Here is a 23,798-nt window from a genome sequence, read left to right as displayed (position 1 = left end):
CAGATATCATTGGTTGAACCTACAGCCATCATTATGAGGACACATATTGGCAATCACAATATTTACACATCAATAAAAGACCTGATGATTTTCTGTTTTGTCACCTGATACTCCATGCTTCAAAAAATAAATTGTATAACCACACAACACTTTTTGGTCAATACATGGATGTGAAAGAAAAATGTGCTTGGTGAATAAGAAACAATCAAAACCAGAAAGGCAAGATAGTCCTCAAGTTCCCAATCTTGCAATTAGATTACCATTAATTTATTTCCATCTGAAAGGGAGAAAAATATCACAAAATCAAATAATATATAAATATATTCAATTTAATATTGATGAAATTTAAATTTAAAACTCCTTAATTTTAGTGTCTCAATTTTATTCAATTATTTTTTTGCTCTCCTTAACATTTAGAGAGAGAAAATCTTTTTTTTTTTCTTGGATTACAGGCATGTTCTTCTGTGACCCTGTTTCTTTCAGAAAGGGACAACCTTCCCTCCCCTTGACGTGAAATCACCTCTATCACCTTTGGATGGGTTTGTGAATAGTTTTTATCTGAGTTGTGCTAGTAGTAACATGCTATATAATTTCATACAAGTGATTTTAGTAGTGATTGTCTAAAAATATATTTAAATGAAAATTTCTAAATGAATAGTCAATATGAGACATGATGAATTAAAGTAGATAAAAATATTTAATTACATTTTATTTCATTAGGTTTTACTAAATATAACTTAAATTTATGCAAAAACTACCAGTTTAGAAATAAAATCAAGAACTATAACGTAAATAACACTTCAAATCATTTGAAATCTCACAACTCTGGACTTGCTATAAGAAAAAAAGTTGCTAGGAATCGCATCATAGCCTCGACATTGAAATTTCTAACTTCAGTTCCAAAGATGTGGGAAGACAATGGAATAAACACAAACCATGAGCCAGAACAAGCAATGCAAATAATCAGAATTTCTGGTTTAACATGAAACACCTACATTGCACAGCCAAAAACTACATGCTTAATGCCTTTGAGGCTTGGATATAGCAGAACAGCAAAATCAGCTTTCACAGTCAACAAATCAAAAATTGCAAGACCCAAACCAAAAATTTCAGCGCAGCTAAAAGTATCAAACCCATACAAAGAATTGCAGAGGGATCATTATCTGTAGGTTACCATTGTCTGTTCCCAAAACAAAAGCACAAACATCATCCAGTAATTGCAAGAATAAACCAAATGGCGGCTTCAATCAAAATGAAAAGCAAAGAAAATGAAAACCCCACCTAAGAACCAAACCCCCAAATGCGATAACAGCAAATAAAAATCAAGTCCTAAGCTTAAAAAAATTGAAAAATAATAACTTAATAAAAAAAAATTCAATCCTCCATAAATAGGGAAAAGATGAATAAGATTGAGAAACAGGCATACCTTGAGCTAAGCGCAGCTTAGAGGGAGAAGGGGAGTGAAGAAAAAGACCTAATCACGGGCAGCTGAGTGAATATTAGATGAGAGTTTTTTTTTTCTTAAATAAATAAATGGCAATTAGAAACTGACTAAAATCGGTTTCTAATTTAAGAGTTTTTTCAAACCGAAAATATTCGATTTCTAAATATACATAGTATACATAAACTTTTGAAACCGCACAAATTGGTTTCTAATTATAACAAAATAATTAGAAACCGATAAATCTCGGTTTCTAATTTCTTTTTATATTTTAATAAATAAAATAAATAATAGATTAATTTTGAAACCAAAATTAATCGGTTTCGAAATATAAATAAAAGAATTAGAAACCGATAAAAATCAATTTCTAATTTGAGTAAGTTTGAAACCGAAAATAATTGGTTTCTAAATATAATTAAATAACACTTTAATTTTTGAAACTGAAAATAATTAGTTTCTAAAATTAACAAAAAGAATTAGAAACCGATGTGAATCGGTTCCTAATTTGACTTTAAATTTAATCGATAAAATTGATGATATATTTAGTTTGAAACCGAAAATAATCGGTTTCTAAATATTACTGGAAATAGAAACCAATAAAAATCGGTTTCTAAGTTGACTTTAAATATATTAAATAAAATACACAATTAGATAACTTTTGAAACCGAAAACCATTGGTTTCTAAATTTCATAAAGGAAATTAGAAACCGATAAAAATCGGTTTCTATTTTGACATTAAATTCATAAAGAAGATAGAAATAATATTAATTTTGAAACCGACACATATCGGTTTCTAAATATAATAGAAATAGAAACCGACACATATCGGTTTCTAAATTAACTTTAAAATTTACTAAATAAAATATACAATAGATAAATTTTGAAACTGAAAGTTATCGGTTTCTACAATAAATTAGAAATTGAAAATAATCGTTTTTATTTTCACTTTAAAATTTAATAATAATTTCGAAACCGATAAAAATCGGTTTCTAAATATAAATAGAAAATACATTCATTGTGAAAACCGAATTCATTCGGTTTCTAAATTAAATTCAATGAATTAGAAACCGACGTTATTCGGTTTCTAATATGACCTAATACAATCGAACTAATTTAGATTTCGGTTTCTAAGCGGTTTCTAAAATGATGCTAATTTAGAATTTTGAAACCGATGTTTTTCCGTTTCAAATTTCAGTTTCAAATCCGTTTCTAATCGGTTTCTGATAAATTTAACTAGTTCTACTCAATTTCCGTTGCAAAAGCTGTTTTAAATTATAAACCGATTTAAATCCGTTTCTAAAGTCGGTTTCTGTTCCGATATTTTCTTGTAGTGATTGTCATCTTCACTACATCTGAATACATCAGCAACTACTCTCCTACACGCATTATTTCGTTTGTCACTTCCATTTTTAAAGAGTTATATGAATCAACAGATTCAGAACAAGATTATTGTTCTTTTAGTAATTCCATTTGAAATTATTTCATTCTGATATGTTGCTTTTATTGTAATATTAATTAAACTTCTTTCATTTAATGCAAAACGGCAGCTGACTTCGTTAATTATTCTTTTGAAACTATCACAAGCAATATTTATAAGTTAGCTGGTAGATTATTTAACTTTAATGAGTAACAATGACGCTAAGTTTGGTTTACCATTTTTCCTCCCAATATTTCCTCCGTTCATATGAAGGGTGAGTCAGACAATTTATATTCTGGCATTTTTATTTGTGCCAAAAAGCATTTCCGGTCAAAGAATATGTAGATCATCCAAATTTTTGCATATAGGTGGGGTATCAACAGATCATGTATCTAATCCCAACAAATTTTATTGGACGACTTCGGAGAGTTAACTGCCACCCCTTAGTAGTGGTCCTCATGCAATCTTTGTCACCCACATACATTGAAGCAAACAAGGGTCTGATTAAAGATTTATATTTATAATAATGGGTCATTGTTAGAACTGACCAAACATTTTGCATTTAAATGATTTAATTTGATGATCTAAACTTGATTTATTATACATTTAAAATATAAATATGTGATATTTATATATTTAATACCCATTATATATATATATATATATATATATATATATATATATTGTATTTTGAGTTTATGGTGGGCCAGAGTTTAGTAAAAAAAATTATAATGATAAATATACCTTATGTAATAAATTCATATAAAAAAAATTTAAAAATATTTACATTAAATAATAGTCGTTGGACTATGAGTTTTTTTTTTTTTTTTTTTTTTTTTCAAGAACTAGATTGGTTATTCAACTGGGGAAGATAGAAAATTAGGGATTTAAGGTTTAATTAGATTCGAACAGAGATTTTATATAATTTTAAATAAGTATTAGTTATATATTTATAAAACTACAATCTCTTAAAAATAATAATAGCGTATTGCTATTTGTGGTTTGAATTTTTTTTTATATAAATAATTAAATTTAATATGTAATATTTTTAAAATTTTTAAAAAAATTTCACTAGAATATTAAATAAAAATCTTTTATAATAAATGAGTACTTAGAATACAATTTTGATAATAACAAATTTATTTATAAAACTAAAAATATTTCTGATGTATTAAAATATTATAAAGTAATAAATAAAGAAAATATTATGTACTTTTTATGAGAAAAGAAAATATTGTTTGTTATTAACTTTTTTTTTTTGCTATTTGAAAATTCATATTATTATCTAATTATTAATTGTTTTTAGTATTTTATATTTAAATAATTATAACTGCCAAAATATTTAATATTTTTATTATATATAATTATTTCAATATGAAATTTAGATGTAACAATTATTTTATTAAAAAAATAAAATTTCATAAACTAAATTATTTCAAATTTAAAAGAAGTTAACAAAGTTAATAGAATTAATAGTCTATTTGGATGGCATAAGATCTATTAACAAAATCAAATCTCAAAAATTAAATTGTAACTTATCGTATTCTATATGACTTAATTATATAATAATTTGTTATAATTTCAAATAATATTTTTAATATAATATTTTATAAAATAATCATAAGAATTAATAGATTTACAATAAAAAAAATACAATAATTAATATAAATAAGTTTTCAAACGATCTAATTCGTAAGTTAATTTAATGAGCTCACTCGAAAGCCTATTTAATTAATCAACTTATAAACTTATTAAATAAGTTTATTCATGAGCCCTAAAATGAGTTAGTTCCCTATTTTATTAATAAAGATAAATGAATTCAAAACAAGCCTTAAATTTGTAATGAAAAAATCAAGCTTAATCTAACTTAATTCATTTGTTAAAAATATATTATTTATCTCATAGATTTATATTTGATTCTCTATTTTTTTTAATTTCTTATTAAGAAAAACAAATAAATAAGTGAGGCCCAAATTGAGCCCAAACAATGCTTCCAACAGGCTCACAGCCTCAGCCCATGGCCCATAGGAAGGATTTTCATTTTCTATAAAGAAAAGTGAAAAAATCAACCAAAGCGCACATTAGCTAGCCTAGCCTGTTTTCAAAGCCAACTCGAATCTCTCCCTCAGAGAAAACCAAGCCATGGGTCAGGGACCATCCGGCAACCGGCAAGGTCTCCCGGGAGACCGGAAGCCCGACGGAGGCGATAAGAAAGACAAGAAATTCGAGCCGGCGGCCCCACCGGCTCGTGTCGGCCGAAAACAGCGCAAGCAGAAGGGGCCGGAGGCTGCTGCCCGGCTGCCGACTGTAACGCCATTGACGAAGTGCAAACTGAGACTCTTAAAGTTGGAGCGAATAAAGGACTATCTCTTAATGGAGGAGGAGTTCGTCGCCAACCAGGAGAGGTTGAAGCCTCAGGAGGAAAAAGCGGAGGAGGACCGATCCAAGGTTGATGATTTGAGGGGATCGCCCATGAGTGTGGGGAACTTGGAAGAGCTGATTGATGAAAATCATGCCATTGTTTCGTCGTCGGTTGGGCCTGAGTATTATGTTGGGATTTTGTCTTTTGTTGATAAGGATCAGCTGGAGCCTGGCTGTGCTATCTTGATGCATAATAAGGTAGTGGATTTTTCTTGGCCTCTGGGTTATTTGTTTGTGTAATTTTTTTTGCTTTGGATACTGAGAAGTCGAGTGATTTATTAATTAGAAGTTTGATTTTGTTGGATGTATTAAACTAAGGGACAATGGGTTTTGTTAGCTTGAAATACAAAATCTATGGAGATTGATAAAGTGTATCTGATTGATCGATTGCTCACATAGCGTTACAGAATTTATTTCTTTTTTTTTTTTTTTCCTTTTTAACTTATGCAACAATAGGATTTTACTTGATGAAGTGGTATCTGATGTTCGTTGTGCAATTTAGTAAGGGACTTGTAATTTGTGTTATAATGCTAATTTATGATTTCTAGTATGAGGAGCTAGATTTCTGTCTGCTGCCACTCAAGTATTGGAGTATATATTTGCTGTCATATTGAATAGAAGGTTATGGAGGAAAAAAGAATTATGTAAGTTAATATAACGTGTTATCGATTATGTTCTGCTCTTCATTATAGAGTTGAGTAATGTGATGGTCTAGGTTGTCTCTGTATGAGATACCCATTTTAGTGAATCATTTGATGCCCAACAACATATGTTGTCACTGTTGTTTGACACTTACAGTGTGTTTGGACTTTGGATGAAATGTACGAGGTTTTTTTGAAGGTTAATGGGAAAAACTGGGGCTTTTGAAGGTTTTAAAACCTTCAAAAACTTTACGTATCTTAAAAAACCTTTGTCCCAAACAAGCATGATACTTCAAAGACCCATATCTTCTCTCAAAAAACTTCCTCCCAAACAAGCTGTTAGGTTATTCTTCATTCTATTATTTTTATCTTTGTCCAAAACTATAGAAGTTTTTGTAATGTATGTGTAGGCGTTCAAATGTTAGCGAATTTGTTGACTTTCATAATTTTTGTTTGAGTTTATTTTCTACTGTTATCTTAGTGATGAGGGTTTTTTCTTTCTTTTTTTTTTTTTGTTTTTGTGATAACTTATTTGTGGCTCCTCGTCAGGTCCTATCTGTTGTTGGGCTTCTTCAGGATGAAGTTGATCCAATGGTGTCTGTAATGAAGGTTGAGAAGGCCCCACTGGAGTCTTATGCTGATATAGGTGGTTTAGATGCCCAAATACAGGAAATTAAAGAAGCAGTTGAACTTCCTCTGACTCATCCTGAACTGTATGAAGATATTGGTATTAAGCCTCCAAAAGGAGTTATATTATATGGAGAGCCTGGAACTGGAAAAACCTTGCTTGCAAAGGTGCGTACTTGATTTTTTTTCCCCCTATTAGATTGTTGCACTTAAGTACGTCATCTCTCATCATTGACTACAGTAGCATTTGGTTTCTCTGTTTCTTAAACTTTCAATATGCTCCAATAGAGAGCTCTTCACCTGTAAAATGTATTTTAGTTGCTGTGTCTCTCTTGACATCAGAGATGCTAGCTGCAGATGACTAATTCAAAGCAATAAGCTTGTTGCTCATATTAACTAGGTTTGAATTCATCCTGTTTTTCAAGAAAACCTTGCCAAGATTAATATTTTGGCTCTGTTTCAACTACATCCAAGGTTTATACCTTAATTTGTAAAAGAGCAGCTTTCAATGCTGATCTAGATCTACCAAGTAGTTTTGATATGTAAAGTGATTTCTTGTTCTTTGCCTTTATGGTTTATTTCCAGGCAGTGGCAAATTCAACATCAGCAACTTTCTTACGTGTTGTTGGTAGTGAATTAATTCAAAAGTACTTGGGAGATGGCCCAAAATTAGTGAGGGAACTTTTCAGAGTAGCTGATGATCTCTCACCATCAATTGTGTTCATTGATGAAATTGATGCAGTTGGTACAAAGAGGTGAGCCATTGGGCAGTTATGATTCACTTCTAAATAAAATTAACAATAGAGAGGAAGAAATGGAATATTTATGGTTAAAGACGTAATATTGGTACATTTCTAATGTAATATTTTTTATAGGTATGATGCACACTCAGGTGGTGAACGAGAAATTCAGAGAACCATGTTAGAATTACTGAACCAATTAGATGGTTTTGATTCAAGAGGAGATGTCAAAGTGATTCTTGCAACCAACAGAATTGAAAGTCTTGATCCAGCTTTGCTTCGACCTGGTCGAATAGATAGGAAGATTGAATTTCCACTTCCTGATATCAAAACACGGAGACGTATTTTCCAGGTATGTGTGTGACTGTTTGACTGATCCTATAGAAGTACATTGAAGATATTCCCTCTAAATCTCCAATTTTTGCTATATTATAACTTGTCCCCATCTTTTAGTGATTAGTGAACCTTTCAAACTTTGCTTCTTTATTTGAACTGGTAATCTAATATCTGATGATTGTAGATACACACATCAAGGATGACACTGGCTGATGATGTCAACTTGGAAGAATTTGTTATGACCAAAGATGAGTTCTCTGGAGCTGATATAAAAGCTATATGTACTGAAGCTGGTTTGCTTGCTTTACGAGAGCGACGTATGAAGGTGAGGCTGAATTTTAGTTAATTATTTCTGTTAGTCTTTTTTTTTTTTTTTGGAAATCTCATGGCATAGAATATTAGATTGTTCTTTGCATGGAAGTTTTATTAGATTTAAGTCCATACCTTCGACAAGTACTTTAAATAGGAAAAAAGACTGGGGGATACCTATCAAGTTTCTGGGCACTAGACAGTAAGACTTCATCATCATGGCTAATTTTCAATGCTATTTTGTGAAGAAGGTTTGACTTGAGAGTTTATATTCTATCCCTTGGACCCTTAAGTGGTGGATGCAGAGAGCTGGAAGCTCCTTTTCTTTCCGAGTTTGAAGAATCAAACTGTTTCTTTCACCTCCAAATTTTGATTCATGTTCTAATTTTTTTAGATGGAACACTGCACAATAGTTAGTTCAATACTGTTAGCATTAGATATTGGCTTCTAGTGATGCACTTCCTTTTAAGTGCCATAGAACTGGGTATTGCAGAATTAAAGCATACAGCCATTCACCTGTATTTGTGTGCTTTCTGTGTTGTTCATCAATAAGTGCTTGTAATGCGGTTGTCCAGATCCTTACTTATTTACTTTGGTCCGAATTCTATATTTCAGGTAACACATGCCGACTTCAAGAAGGCAAAAGAAAAGGTGATGTTCAAGAAGAAGGAAGGCGTACCAGAAGGACTTTATTTGTGAAAAAGATTGGTGATCTTGTATTGCTTAGAAAATAGAGATCATTCACTATCTGGTTTTCTAGCTCTCTGTTAATTTCTTGCATCCAAAATCTGTTTTATATGTTGCAAGACTTCAAATCCGAAGGTTGTTCTTTGTGTGCTTTTTGTTGAAGTAATGATAATTTTACTAGTTGAATTTCATTACATTAAGGTCTCCTTTGATCTCTTATGAGCTCAACGGTCAACAAGTCCAGCTTCTGGGGGAATCTGAGGATCTAAAAGAACTTTTAAGTGAAAGTTTTTTTTTTTTTTTTTTGCCTTATCTGCTAATTACATGATTTAGCCATTTAAATTTTACAATTACAAATAGTGGCTCAAGAGCCTGATATAGCCAATCTTTCCCTGTCTGACGAAGAGGATGCGGCACTTCTGGTGGGCGGTGCCATCCGGGCTGAGCCTACGCCACCAGCGAACTGTGAATTGTCTTGTGCGGAGATTGTTTACGCACGGGAGGATAAATGTTAATGCCATGAGTATATGTTGGTGAATTCATGGAGGTCTGGTAGGGGGATTTTTGTGAAGGAAATTGATCTCCAATTGTTTTTATTCATTTATATATATATATATATATATATATATATATATATATATATATATATATATATATAGGTATGGAAGGTGGTCGATGGTATAACCATCTTCTAGTTCTGTATAAGATATCAGATGGGGAGGAATCTGTTTCAATTTCGCTGCACTTTGCAGAATTTTGGGTGCAAATTTATGGTCTGCCTTCTGGAAACAATTGGGTGACTTTTTAGGTTGGTTTATTGCCTATGATCCTAATAATAATGCTGGCAACTGGAGAAAGTAATGCAGATCAGAGTTAAAGTGAATATTAGGAAGCCATTAAAAAGGTGAAAGAAATTGCAGAAGCCTGATGGACCATTGGTAGCAGCTCATTTCAAGCACGAACGTCTTCCCATCTTTTGTTTTGTGTGGTCGACTGGGGCATGATGAGAAATTTTTTTTATTTCAAACAAATTCAACCAATAGAATCTCATCCCAAAATCAATGTCAACAAATTCAAAAACTAATAGCAATAATTTCACTGAGATCAACTAAAATCTAATAATAAGAGATCATCATTAATTTGCTTCGCGATTTTGAATGAGATATAGCATCAGAAACATTGGTTATAGGAGAAGTTAAAATACAAGATGGTATAAAACTATATAGGATATGAGAACTGATAGTTATTTTGAGAAACCTTGAATGGCATTTTGAAACTCACAAAAAAATAAGAGGATTTTGATCCAGAAACGAAAAGAGAACTCGCAAGCAATTGCCATCAATAAATCTTACTCAAAACCTAATGTGCAATTGGAATTGATGACTCGATTGTTATGATGGTGCTGCTTTGGCTTGGGCCATTTACAATGGTGAGCAGCGACAATTACCTCTTCAATCAGGGGTGAAGCTAAGAGATTAAGTGGAATAAAAAAAAAATATATGTTATACATAATAATAAATAATTAATTTTGAAAAAAAAAATATTGTTATAAATTTATATTTATGATAAATGACTAATTGTATTTTCAATAAATTTATTTTTTTTTTATAAATTTATTTAATAAAATATTTAATAGTATGTCTTTTTTTTTTTGAAAAATAATAGTATGTCTCTTAATATATAATTTATAAGCTATAAATAGAATTTTTTTAGTTTTATAGTGATCATCTTTTTAGATTCATGTTTCATTCATCTAATAAAATTCTCTCCATTCTCTCTATATATATTCTTAACTTTTATTATTTTATTTTATAACACATAAAATTTTCCTGAATTAATGGAATAAAATCCTTTAAAACTTTTAAATATATTTAAAACAAAATCATTTCCTCAAAAAAAAAAAATTATGAACAATTCAAACCATAAAAGAAACCTTCCTTTAAAAAATCTTGCCTTTTTTTAGGAAATTAAAAAAAAAAATGCTTACTTTATTCAAAGGGGGGGTTTTTGCTGTTTTGGCAACTACCCTCCTTACGGCCTTACTTTTATGCTCCAAAATCGAAGCTAGAAGCAACGAGCTCGACAGAGTCCGATCCGTTCTGCCATCACTATTCGATTTGAGGTTTTATAGTTGATGCGAAGTTGTTGTGTAAACAGAAGAAACGATGGCGTTTTGATTGAAATGAACAAGTGAGATGTTGAAGATTTTAGTGAGTGTAGCATTCTAATAAAAGCAGGAAAGAAGTTATTCTATTTAGGAATTGTATACGTGGCGCGAAGAGAACAGATTAGTTAGTTTTTGTAGGAAATCAATTAGCTGTTCTGCTTTGTGTAAGCTCATGTATTGAGCTTAACTCTTGTAATTGGGTTGTGATTGAAATAATAACTGTCTTCTTCTTCTGGATCTATTTTTCTTCTGTTCTTCTTCTTTTCTTCTATTAAAAAATTCTTTTCTTTGCAATATTGGTATCAGAGCTGGTCATCCTCGGCCATGGCAGAGGGTACAAGAGCGCAGGAATGGAGACGTGAAATGATTTCTTTGTTGCAAGATTTTGAGCAAAGATGGGAGCAAAAGCAATCGGTTTTGCAACAAGAATCTGAGACTCGTAACAATCAGATGATGATGGACATAAAAGCTATGGTGGCTAGATTGAGTTTGCAGAACAATGAGCTTGCTAGGAACAGAGGCTAATCAAGTAATACACCTGCAGGAAACAGGTTTAATTCACCCAACCCTCATTCTTGGCATCATTCTACAAAATTAGAATTTCCAAGATTTGATGGCAATGATTTAGAAACATGGCTGTTAAAAACTGAGTATTATTTTGAGGTAGTGAATGTGTTACCGAAGAGTAGAGTGAAAGTGGTAGCCCTACATTTAGAGGGTAAGGCTATCTTGTGGCACCAGGGGTATGTTAAAATTAAGGGACCTGATGCATATGATAATTGGCAAGAGTATGTAGGAAGTTTGAGGGCAAGATTTGGGAAGCAAGGATATGATGATCCTTTGGCAGAGTTAAAGAACTTAAAACAAACACAAGGTCTGCAAGAATATCTTGATACGTTTGATGCATTATATCCTAAGGCAGGAGTGAGGGAAGATCAAGCCCTTAATTTCTTTCTTTCTGGATTGATTGATGAGCTTCAGATGCCTGTTAGGATGTTCAAACCTCAAACCTTAGCTGAGGCTTATGCATTAGCCAAATTACAAGAAATAACTATTGCTGCAATCCAAAGCAAACCCAAACCTGCAGTTAAGACCTATACTTCCTTCACATCTCCTGTTAATTCCACTGGCAATCACAAGAATAATATACCAAACCCAAAAGACCAACCCGGATTATTACCTACACCTGACATCTCCAAATTACCTGTCACAAAGAAACCACAGGAGTTAACTAGTAAGGAATTCAATGAAAAAAGAACTAAAGGGCTATGTTTTTGGTGCGATGAAAAATTTACTCCTAGGCATAAGTGTGCTAAGAGGCAAGCTTTTGTTATGCATATTAGAGTGGATGAGGGAAGTGATGATGAGGAAGAAATGTTGGGTTGTGAGGAAGAACTTGTGACTGGGCAAGAGTTGCAAATGTCACTTAATGCAATGAGAGGCACACCTGGAGCACATACTATGTGTGTTGTAGGAACATGTGGTAAAAGGAGTTTGCAGGTTCTAATTGATGCAGGTAGTACTCACAATTTCCTTGATTCACATATAGCAAGAAAGGTGGGATGTGAATTGGTGAAAGTGACTAGAGTTGTGGTTAAGGTTGCTAATGGTCAAGAACTACAGTGTGAGCATTTTTGTAAGGAATTTACTTGGTGTATGCAAAATCAAACTTTTACTACTGAAGTTTTTATTCTACCATTGGATAGCTATGATTTGATTCTTGGGGCTAGTTGGTTAGCTACTTTGGGAGAAATAACATGGAATTTTCAGACTTTACAAATGAAATTTTGGGTTAATAATAAGGCACATGTGTTTCAAGGCTAGAATAAACAGTACTTGGAGTTAACTGTAAATAAGCAAATTCATAAATTGCAGAAAGCCCATCAAGTGTCTTCAATGCAACTTGTGTTGCATAAGGAATATTGGAATTCCTCACAACCAATTCAATTGAATGCTTTGCATGCTACTGTTTCTACCTCGTCCAAATTACAGCAAACACTCCAAGACTATGCTGATGTTTTCAAAGATCTTAAAACGTTACCACCCTCTCGAAGTCATGATTATAGAATTATATTGAAAGAAGGTGCAACACATGTTAATGCTAGACCATACAGGTATCCTGTGATGCAGAAGAATGTGATAGAAAATATGATTGATGAAATGTTACAGACTGGAGTTATACAGCATAGTCAGAGTCCATTTGCAAGTCCTGTGGTTCTAGTGAAGAAAAAGGATGGGTCTTGGCATATGTGTATTGATTACAGGGCTCTAAATGATATTACTGTAAAGGATAAATTTTCTATACCAATCATTGAAGAACTTTTGGATGAATTGGGCAAGCTACAATCTTTTCGAAAATTGATTTGAAATCTGGGTATTGGCAAATCCGAATGCATGCTGATGATGTTCCAAAAACAGCTTTCAAGAGTCATGAAGGGCATTATGAATTTCTTGTCATGCCCTTTGGCTTAACGAATGCTACTTGCACCTTTCAAAGCCTTATGAACAGTATTTTTAGACCATTTCTTAGGAAATTTGTTTTGGTCTTCTTTGATGATATTCTGATTTACAGTGCTACTAAAAGTGATCATATTTTGCATTTGCAACAGGTGTTGAATGCTATGAGAGCCAATCAATTAGTAGCCAAGGAAAGTAAATGCTCCTTTGGTTTTGCTCAGGTGGAGTATTTGGGACACTTGATTTTAGCACAGGGTATTCATACTGATCTTAACAAAATTGCAGCAGTTAAGAATTGGAAGACACCAACTACTGTCAAACAACTCAGAGGGTTTTTAGGCCTTACTGGGTATTATAGAAGATTCATTAAGGGATATGGTCATATGGCTAAGCCTCTCACAGATCTTTTAAAGAAAAGCTCTTTTAATTGGATTGACCAAGCAGAATTTTCTTTTCATGAATTGGAGGAAGCACTTATATCAGCACCTGTATTAGCTTTGCCTAATTTCCAAAAAGTGTTTGTTGTAGAAACAGATGCCTCAGGAGGGGCTATTGGTGTTGTTCTTATACAAGAGGGTCATCCAATAGCTTATATCAGTAAAGCTTTGTAACACCCCTAAGTTCGGTAGTGCGTCATTGCTCGGTGACTGTCTTTGTCCGGACAGCTAGGATGCCTAGAACCACACCTTGTTATGAGAGAGGAGACATAAATAATGAAATACAAAAAAAGAAAATACAAGAAAAACAAAGGAAAAATCATAGCAAAGAAATGTAACCGAATAAGTGAGCCGGGAAACCTAGCGATGGGTGACCGCACAGGGAAGTCACGGAGTGGACCGTTGACTAGCCGTTGACTGAGGGGAACCCTGGAAAACATTTTTAAGACTTAAATAGACCCTTATTGAAGAATAAATATCATTAGAAAGATCAAAGAAAAATTAAATAATTAGTACAAAGAAAAGTGAGAAATCGAAAAAACAGACAAAATACGGTGTTACCGAAAAATTGGTAATGCCACCCGAACAGGGGCATTATGGTCATTTGACATCCCGAATTGTCTTTTGACCTAAATTTCCATTAAAAATAAATAATATTACACTTAGAAAATGAAATGAAAAATTTGTTTAGTGGTACCTAAAATAAATAGCCAAAAATGGAGTGGAAATGGTGTAAATAACACATTAAACTTATAATATGGTTAAATAATGTGAGTGGGCCACTAAAGGAATAAACTAAAGACATAGTGGGGCAGGTGTACATCCATTATCCAAGGCAGAAACTTCATCTTCTCCATTGTACCAAAGTTGCCGTGAATGAAGGGAGAGGAAACTCCATGGACATTTTCATGCAAGCTTGATCCATCCCTCCATTTCAACTCCATTCACTTGGGTTCCTTCATGAAACTTTGTCTACTCATCACAAGGAAGAGTTTGATACTAAATTTGAGAAGTTTAAGCAAGGTTTAACAAGCTCCAAGCATAAGGTAAGTCCATAATTTTGAAGATAGCTTTGTTAAGTTTTGTGTGCATGTTATGGGTGTTGGTTTTGTGAAGGAAAATTTTGAGTTTGAAGAGTTATTGTTGTTTTCATTTTGGACAGCCATGGAGTCACGTTTTTGATGAGATATTTATGCATATAATTGATGAGAAATAATGTTGATCATGGTGATTTAATATCCTAGAGGATTATTTCACATATATATGGTGATTTATGCACTTGGATGGGAATTGGTAAATTGTAGGGCACTTTGATGTTGAAGAAGGTTTTGGCAGCTTGGGGACCCTTGAATAATTGTATGTATTGATGGAAGTATTGGCAGAATGTTGACATAGAAGAATTGATGAATGTGTATGTAAATTAGTAGTGGAAATTATATGTAATGATTAGGTGTAATTATGTACATATATTGCTAAATTTGGACTTTGTGGTTTAGGGTTGTAATTGATGTATTGAGAATGTTTGTATTCTGTCCAAATTGACCATAGTAAGAAGTGATAAATGAATATGGAATGGTATAACATCAGAATTGGGTATGGGGATTTAAGGTAGAGCAAGTTAAATGTGTGTTTGAATTGGGGTTTGAAAGACACATAGAGGACAGTGTGCAAATAGACCTATAACTTTAAATGTGTAACCTCAATTGGTATGAGACCAATTGGAGGTGAAACTAGGCACAAAATGTGCCAACTTTCATTGAGAGAACATACCAAAATTCTGCTTGCAAGGTGATGTGAAAAATGACCAATTCGGATTAGGTACAATTGAGACCTTAAAAGTGACCATTTGGGCAGCAGTTAGTGTTTAGGCGATAAGTCAATCATAACAGGTCCAATTGACGTGAAATTTTAACCATGAATTGTTATGACCCATACCTACAAGTCTTATGAATATACCAAAGCTCAGAAATGACCATAAGCAAGTCAAAAGCTTGCACAAGTTCGGGTCCAAAACTGGCCGAACCAGAGTTGACCAAATTGACCAAAAATTGACCTAAATTGATACCATTTGACCAGCAATAGTGTAATGACCATAACTTGGTCTACTTAACTCGGATTGACCTAAAATTTTGCCCGCGTGCAATAAGACATAGATCTACAAGTTTGTAGTTTTGACCAAGCCCGAAAACCGAGGAACTAGGCCGTCCGGCTAGGTCAAACCAGTATTCCGAAATCCCGCACGTTGGATTAATATGCACTAAGCATGGTAAGGACTTTGGTATAACGTACCAAACCTAAAACCCTATCGAATTTGACATGTTAATGAGACTAAAACCTAATTTACCTAAAAGCATAGCGAGGGTCGGTATATTAGGTGATTAAGTGAATAATTGAGTTCAGTGCATTATTAACTAAACACCATCGTTATAGTCAAATTAAATTAGCAATGAAACACTTAAAATTGTTTTTCTAAGTTAACAAGGACTAAGCAAAAGGGAAATAAATAATGAGTCAAAACAAGGAGACAAATATCAGATGTATGTGCAAAACAAATATTTCTCTTGAATTTTAAATTTAAATAAATATTTACTATTTTTATATTATTGTTTTAAATTGTTTTTTTTCACAATAACTATTTCTTTTGAATTATTTTAAATTGAAATAAATTATGACTACTTGTATATTAATGTTTTAAATAGTGGAAATGTGTTTTGTTGACACTTATTGATAGAAAAACATTGTGAATGGTTTGAAAGCGTGAAAAATTGTTTGAATGATATTGATGGATACTTATTGATTGAAAAGCAACGTAAATGGTTTTGTGGAAATTGAAGTGAATTACGAATTGTGTTGCCATTTTGTGAATGAAATTATAACTTTGGAAATTTATTGGATTCTTACGGATCATTTGAATAAAATGTTTGGAATTGTTTTGACTCACAATTGGCATGACACCGATACTATGTTCTGCTCCATTAATGGGGTGAGTGTGATTATTCCTCCCTCTTTGACTTATCGATGCAGGATGAGTATGATTATGTTCCTCCCTCTTTGACTTCCTAGTCTGAGGTGAGTATGGATGAGTACTCATTAGATAGCTAGCTTCCTCCCTCATTGATTTCGATTATTGGGGTGAGTATGTCTTGTCGTGGTGTACAACACGGCATATATGGAAAAATTGTGTCATGACTTAAATTGTGATATTGATTGGCAACATTGTATTCTCGATTATTTGATCGAATGGTGTTATTGATTTGCAAAGCGATATTATTCAATTATTTGATCGAATTGTGTTATTGATTTGCAAAGCGATATTATTCGATTATTTGATCAAATTGTGTCATTGATTGGAAAAAAACTGTGTTATTCAGTAATTTGATCAAATTGTGTATGAATTGGCAATACGGTATTCTTAAGCTATTTGACTAAATTGTGTTATTATGAATTTTGATAATTTGTGAATTGGAGTTTAAATTCCTTATGACATTCATTGTCTTGAAATCAACTATGGTTTTAAGTATCCACTAATGATATGATTTATGAATTGTGATTTAAAATTGTATTTGGTTAATGTTGTGCACCATCGAGACATTGTCTCAATGATAGCTTTATTCTTTATCGCAGTAGAGAGATAGGCAGTAGACTAGGTCCTACAATGAGAGATTTTGGGTATAGTGAGTATACCATATGTGGCATTTTGTATTGTAATGTATATTCACTGTATGTATATTTTGTTCTTGGTTTTGGCGATTGTAAATTTAAGTTGTACAATAAAGTTGTAAAATAATTATGAGTTATTTGGCTTGTAAAAATTGTGTTATATTTTTGTATCTTAGTCTTTGAAAATCACTGTGGATTTGACTTGAGAAATGTGTTGTGTTGATAAAAATGTTGGAGTTGAGATTTGAAAATATATTGAAGTGCTTTTTACAGGTTTTCTGAAGAACTGTTTTGTCCAAAATACAAATGGCACCTTGCCAAAATTTTTACAGATACTCCAAATAAATCAAATGAGTAAGTTGATTCACTTCAGATAACCAAAGACTTTCACACATGTAAATAGAGCTCACCACTGTAAAAGAAGAAAAGTTTTTAAAATCCCTTGTAGTGTATTTAATGGATTATCAGTAGACGGAGTTGGTAATTCATTAGGTATGCTACGGGATCATGTTATGCCTTACAGAGGGGTAGGGTGTGACAAGCTTTGTCTCCAAAGAATCAAGCTTTACCAGTATATGATAGGGAAATGCTTGCCATTTTGTTTGTAGTCAAGAAATGGGAGCATTATCTTCTTCCCAAGCACTTTATCATTAGAACGGACCATCAACCTCTCAACCATTTAGTCGAGCTGAGGGTGACAACCCCAAGTCAGCAAGCTTGGCTAGCAAAATTGCTTCAGTTTGATTATGAAATTGTCTACAAGAGAGGCCTAGAAAACACAGCTGCTGATGCTCTTTCTAGAATGGCTACTGAGGAAATTTATGCTATTACTGCTATTGTATTACGTGCTGATTTACTAAAGCATATTCAACAAACATGGCAAACTGATCCTCATTTGTAGTATCTAATCCTTGCCAAACAACAGGATTCTTCTTCTCACATTCAATATAATTGGATCAGTGGTTGTTTAAGCAGAAAAGGGAAGTTGGTTGTAGGGGATAATGCTTCCTTGAGGTTGCAACTACTTAAATTTTTCCATGATTCTCCATTGGGTGGCCATTCTGGTGTTCATGCTACATTTAAAAGAATGAGTGCAGTAGTTTATTGGAAAAGGATGCTTAAGGCTATGAGGCAGTACATTAGAGATTGTGCTATTTATCAACAATACAAGTATGAGGCTATAGCTACTCTGGGGCTTTTGCAACCATTACCACTTCCTCATAGTATTTTCACTTATTTGACTATGGACTTTATTGAAGGGTTGCCTAAATCCCAGGGGAAGTCTGTGATATTGGTGGTAGTTGATAGATTAACTAAATATAGCCACTTCCTAGCCTTACCTCACCCATACACTGCTGCTATAGTTGTTAAAGTTTTCTTTGATAAAATTTACAAGTTGCATGGGTTGCCACACACCATTACAACTGATAGAGGTTCCCTTTTTGTCAGTATTTTTTGGAAGGAGCTATTTGCATTACAAGGGGTCGGATTATAATATTCAACAGCCTATCATCCTCAGACTGATGGCCAAACTGAGGTGGTCAACAGATGCCTTGAAACATACTTGCGCTGTATGGTGGGAGAGATGCCTCACAACTGGTCTTCATGGCTTTCCTTAGCAGAATTTTGGTACAACACTTCTTACCATACAACCATTAAAATGTCCCCTTTCCAGGCTTTGTATGGAATTCCTCCACCAGTGCATATTCCATATTTTCCTCATGATTCAACTGTAGAGGCTGTTCACATTTTGTTACGGGATAGGGAGGCTACTATCAATTTGCTGAAGCATCATTTGGATCGGGCTAATAATCGAATGTAGCAACAGGCCAACAAGCATAGAACTTACAGGGAATTTAATATTGGTGATATGGTTTATGTTAAGTTGCATCCTTACAAGCAATAATCTCTTAATTCTGGTTTTGCCAAATTTCAACCTAAGTACTTTGGTCCATATCCTATTCTGGATGGTGTTGGTAAAGTTGCTTATAAAGTTCAATTGCCTCCTGAAGCTCTAATTCACAATGTTTTCCATGTATCCCTCTTAAGATCAACTTCTGCCACTGTTCATGTATCTTCACAGTTACCTCCCTTACCATCACTGGTTTCAGACTACCCTCAGGCTATTTTGGACAAGAGGATAGTTAAACGCCAAAATGCCGCTGCTACGCAATTATTGATTGATTGGAAGGGACATTCTCCTGCTGATGCTACTTGGGAGTTTGCGGAAGAGATGAAGCTTCGATTTCCAGTTTTTTTCCTTGAGGACAAGGAAAGCTAAGAGGGGGTATTGATGCGAAGTTGTTGTATAAACAGAAGATACGATGGCGTTTTGATTGAAATGAACAAGTGAGATGTTGAAGATTTTAGTGAGTGTAGCATTCTAATAAAAGCAGGAAAGAAGTTATTCTGTCTAAGAATTGTATACACGGCGCGAGGAGTACAGATTAGTTAGTTTATGTAGGAAATCAATTAGCTGTTCTATTTTGTGTAAGCTCATATATTGAGCTTAACTCCTGTAATTGGGGTGTAATTGAAATAATAACCGTCTTCTTCTTCTTCTTCTGAATCTATTTTTCTTCTGTTCTTCTTCTTCTCTTCTGTTAAAAAATTCTTTTCTTTGCAACATTTAGCTGAACAGGTTAATGGGTCCTAAACAATGCCTAGTCTGCAATGAAGCACAATCTAAGTACAAGTGCCCTTCATGTCTTGTTCCTTAGTAAGAAAACCTAAAACAGGACAATACCCATCCATTTTTCTACTTGTTTCTGTTCAGTTTAGTTGCCAACTTTCCTTTTTTTCGCAGCTGCTCTCTGGTTTGCTTCAAGAAACACGAAGGTTCTTTTTTTTTCTTTATTTTTATTTTTATCTTTCTGTTTCATTTATATTTCTCAGTAGAACTTTGAAGAAATTGAATGTGATTAATAGATTTCACGAACAACTGGAAAGGGTGCTGAGAGGATAAAATGAAAAAATGATTTTTTTGGGTTTATTTCAATTCCTAATCAGAACGTCTCCCTATGTGCTATTTTACAATGAATTTACAGCTGAATTTTTGGGTTCCTTGATTATAGTTATACACACAATGAGAGAGAGAGAGAGAGTGAGAGAGAGAGAGTGTGTGTGTGAGAGAGAGAGAGAGAGAGAGAGAGAGAGAGAGAGGAATTTTTGTGCTTCTGCTTATATTCTTAGTGGATTGATGTGAAAAAGAATTTGAAATAGGATATTTGCCTATATCAAGCTTCAAACTGGAGTAATATAATTGGACTTGTGAATTTCTTACTTCATTTTCTTGTCAAAATTTATTTGTTGCAAAATATTTTTGCGGATTTTCTGACGAGGGGCACAAATTATGATATGCTATAGAATAGAACTAAGTGATGGCAATAAAATTATGATTTCTGGAGCTAAATGGTGATGATTGTTGGCTAATTTGTGACGTGATGTTCTAAACATAAGGAATCGCCGGCAAGATTTAAAGAAGAATTAACCTTCCTATTTTGATAAATTAGAATTCATAGGTGCATACTTGTGTGTGTATGTGTTCTTTGAGTGAAAGTGTGAGTCTATTCTAGTTCTTTAAGTTCAACAGAGTTGTACCATCAAAGAGTGAGCATCAATGATTACTTTCATTTTTATCTATAAGTTCGCTATAGGAATCTAAATATATTTTGTAATATGCACTATAATTATATTCTCATCGTCGATAGCATCATGGTACTAGGAATATAGACTGATTCAGTGTAAATGCATCATGCTGAAACCCCTTGTGCTAAGCCAGTGTCAACACAGGAAAAATCAAGTAAGAATTCTGTTACTCAACTACATGTTTCTGGTACATTCCTTATGTTCTTGTAATGATTAAGATGTTTTAATTTGTTCATTTTTAGATCTTAGTCTAAATTGATCTACATGATAATGATAAGTTATCTTTATTCTTTAAGTAAATATTTTCTTTCTCACTACCTGATCCTTGTGTGCTGTTTTATCTATGTGCTAAGCCACAATATTCACTGCTTTGCTTGTAGCTTCCCAGCTGCAGATAATTTTAAGGAAATTAAAAAAATTACTGGTTCCCATTTTTTTAAAGAATTAAATTGTTATGGAAGCACTTATTCATGCTCTGAAATGATTTTCTGCTCTTTATAATTCATTACTCTAATTGCAGGGAAATTAATTCAAGAATATTTTCTTGGAGAACTTTAGTGATTGTAACTGCATTTATTTTCAAATCTGTCAGCTGCTGATCCAGAGTTGCCTGTAGAAAGGCCATTAACAGTTGATGACGCAAGTGAGGTGCTTCTAAGGCCGCAACTAGAATCTATAGGTACAACCATATGATAAGGTTGAAGATAATACCTTTAATAGTTATTTTTCTGTCAAATTCCTTTAATTTGTTTACAGCAATAAAAAGGTAATGCTCTCATCATCACTTTTTTTTTTTTAAAGAACATTTTATAGAGCGGGGAAAACTTCTGTTTCCCCTTTCTCAGTTGTGTTATATCATAAGCAAACATATAGTGCAAGTATTTATGTCGATGCCCAGATCAGTAAGAATTAAACTTGTAATAGCATATGGAAGTATGGAACATTATGATAAGTTAGGACATGTAAGAAGAGATGGGGCTCCTTTTTCATGTATGATTTTGTAGATGAAAGCAAAAGGCAAGCATAATTGGTATGCAAAGGTTTATGCTTCTTGAAGAGCATGTTTCATCCTCAGAATAGGAAAATATTCTGTGGCAAAACATGAGAGAGACCTCTAATTGGTAACACTTATTTAAAAGGAAGAAAGATTAGAGAATTATGATGAACTGGCCTAAATTATGATGAACATCATTGGCCATTGGATCTTCTTGGTCTATATATTCCTTGCCGTTGGTAGCTAATGTATTATGATAAACACCATTGACATTGGATCTACTTCAATTGCTCTTATTATTCAGTCTTAGTCAAATTTCCTGTCTTATAATTTTATTTGGATGGCGAAAGTTCCAATCTGCTTCACACACCTTTCACATGATGGGTCATATGCTGTTTAACATAAAGAGCACTGGTTAATAAACTTGGACTCTGTATTATTAGCTTCTTTTTTCCCTTTTTTTTCCTCCCTCTTTTGCTATTATGAAAGCAAGAGGAATGTTTGGGAAAAACATTAGAAAACAATTTTTAGTAACTACAAAAGTTGAAAAGCTATATTTAATTCTTTGTTGTAGTAGCCTTCTTTTTTCTCATGTGGATTGAAATATATACATTAATTAAATATACTTTCTTTTTTTTGCTTTCTAGCAAAACAGAATGTGGAAAGTACTTTCAAAAGGCAAAAATCAGTAAGCAAACTAACTAAATGAAGCTTTAATCCATTTCTATTAAGCAATTGAAGCTCATATATACCCCCAGAGGGAAAAAAAAAATAGAGAAGTTTCTTTGATGCAGCTTCTTCCAGTGAAATTCCCTATGCTTTGAAGGATGAAAGCATTCGGAAAATTATGCATAGTATCGATTGTGCACAAGATCCATAACATGTATGTATTCTAATTTCACTTCTAAAATCTGTTGTTTACCATTGGTTAGGAACTTGACAAAGCTATGGGAGTGGAGGCATTTCGCATCTTCCCAGACAAGGTATTTTACAGTTTTATCTTATTATCATCCTGAAGTTGAATCATTGCTTTCATAATTCTTAAGTATTGGTGATGATACACAATTTGTTACTTAGATATTTGAATGTTCTTGTGTTATTAAGCGGCACTTATGTTTTCTCTGTTTGCAGATTTTATCCGTGATAGGTCAATAACTGAAAGCAGTCATCAGCAGAAGAAGAATATACTGGTTGCATTAATATTCTGTAACAAGTGCATGTATAGATATAACTTTCGATTTTTGGTCTACGTGCTCTTTAAGCTAGTCAAGATTCTACAATCCTAAAATCTCTATTGCTCAGAACAAATTGAATTGCTGTAAGGTAGAAGAAAATGGTGTAGTTTCATTTTCTTGTCCACAGAAACTTCATTTACTAGGTTTTGCTGTACTATGACTAAAGACTATGCTGAAGATGGGTTGCGTTGTATACAAACCACAACATAATGTAGAGATTTCTTCCTAATTCTCTCTCTCTCCTCTTCCATTTTGTATGTATATTCGCTTACGGGAGTTAACTCCGCCTAAGTAGTTTATACTTAGCCAGTTCCAAGCCTAGATAGAGGGGATTGCAGTAGATGACAACCAGCATAAAAATTTCGTTACACCCTCATGATATGGATTGTTATGATATAAATGTTGGGGCATCCTCTACTTACGACACGCTACATTAGAGCCTGGGTGTAGTGAGAAATATGCAAGGGTGTAAGGCGTTCACTGAAAGCGACGCGTCATCTGGCGCCCGAGTGTGGTGTTAAATGAGCAAGGGTTCACACATCATGGACGGGTGTAGGTAAAGATGTTAGTCCATAGGATAG

The 23,798-nt window shown here is 33.3% G+C and overlaps 1 protein-coding gene and 1 pseudogene across 1 annotated transcript; both read left to right on the top strand.

Annotated features, from left to right (window-relative positions):
• Window positions 1–4,925: 4,925 nt before the first annotated feature.
• Window positions 4,926–8,813, top strand: LOC110643387 (26S proteasome regulatory subunit 4 homolog A). Its single transcript, XM_058149859.1, has 6 exons — window positions 4,926–5,477; window positions 6,470–6,715; window positions 7,133–7,302; window positions 7,423–7,639; window positions 7,808–7,948; window positions 8,548–8,813. The coding sequence occupies exons 1-6, from the start codon at window positions 5,001–5,003 to the stop codon at window positions 8,629–8,631; spliced, it is 1,335 nt and encodes a 444-aa protein (XP_058005842.1). The 5' UTR covers window positions 4,926–5,000; the 3' UTR covers window positions 8,632–8,813.
• Window positions 8,814–19,985: 11,172 nt separating this feature from the next.
• On the top strand, window positions 19,986–23,137 carry LOC110643382 (uncharacterized; annotated as a pseudogene).
• The last annotated feature ends 661 nt before the right edge of the window (window positions 23,138–23,798 follow it).

The sequence above is a fragment of the Hevea brasiliensis genome, chromosome 7, assembly GCF_030052815.1.
Source record: "Hevea brasiliensis isolate MT/VB/25A 57/8 chromosome 7, ASM3005281v1, whole genome shotgun sequence".
NCBI lineage: Eukaryota > Viridiplantae > Streptophyta > Magnoliopsida > Malpighiales > Euphorbiaceae > Hevea > Hevea brasiliensis.
The sequence above is the reverse complement of the archived record's forward strand: the minus strand, read 5'-3'. Positions and strand labels throughout refer to the sequence as shown.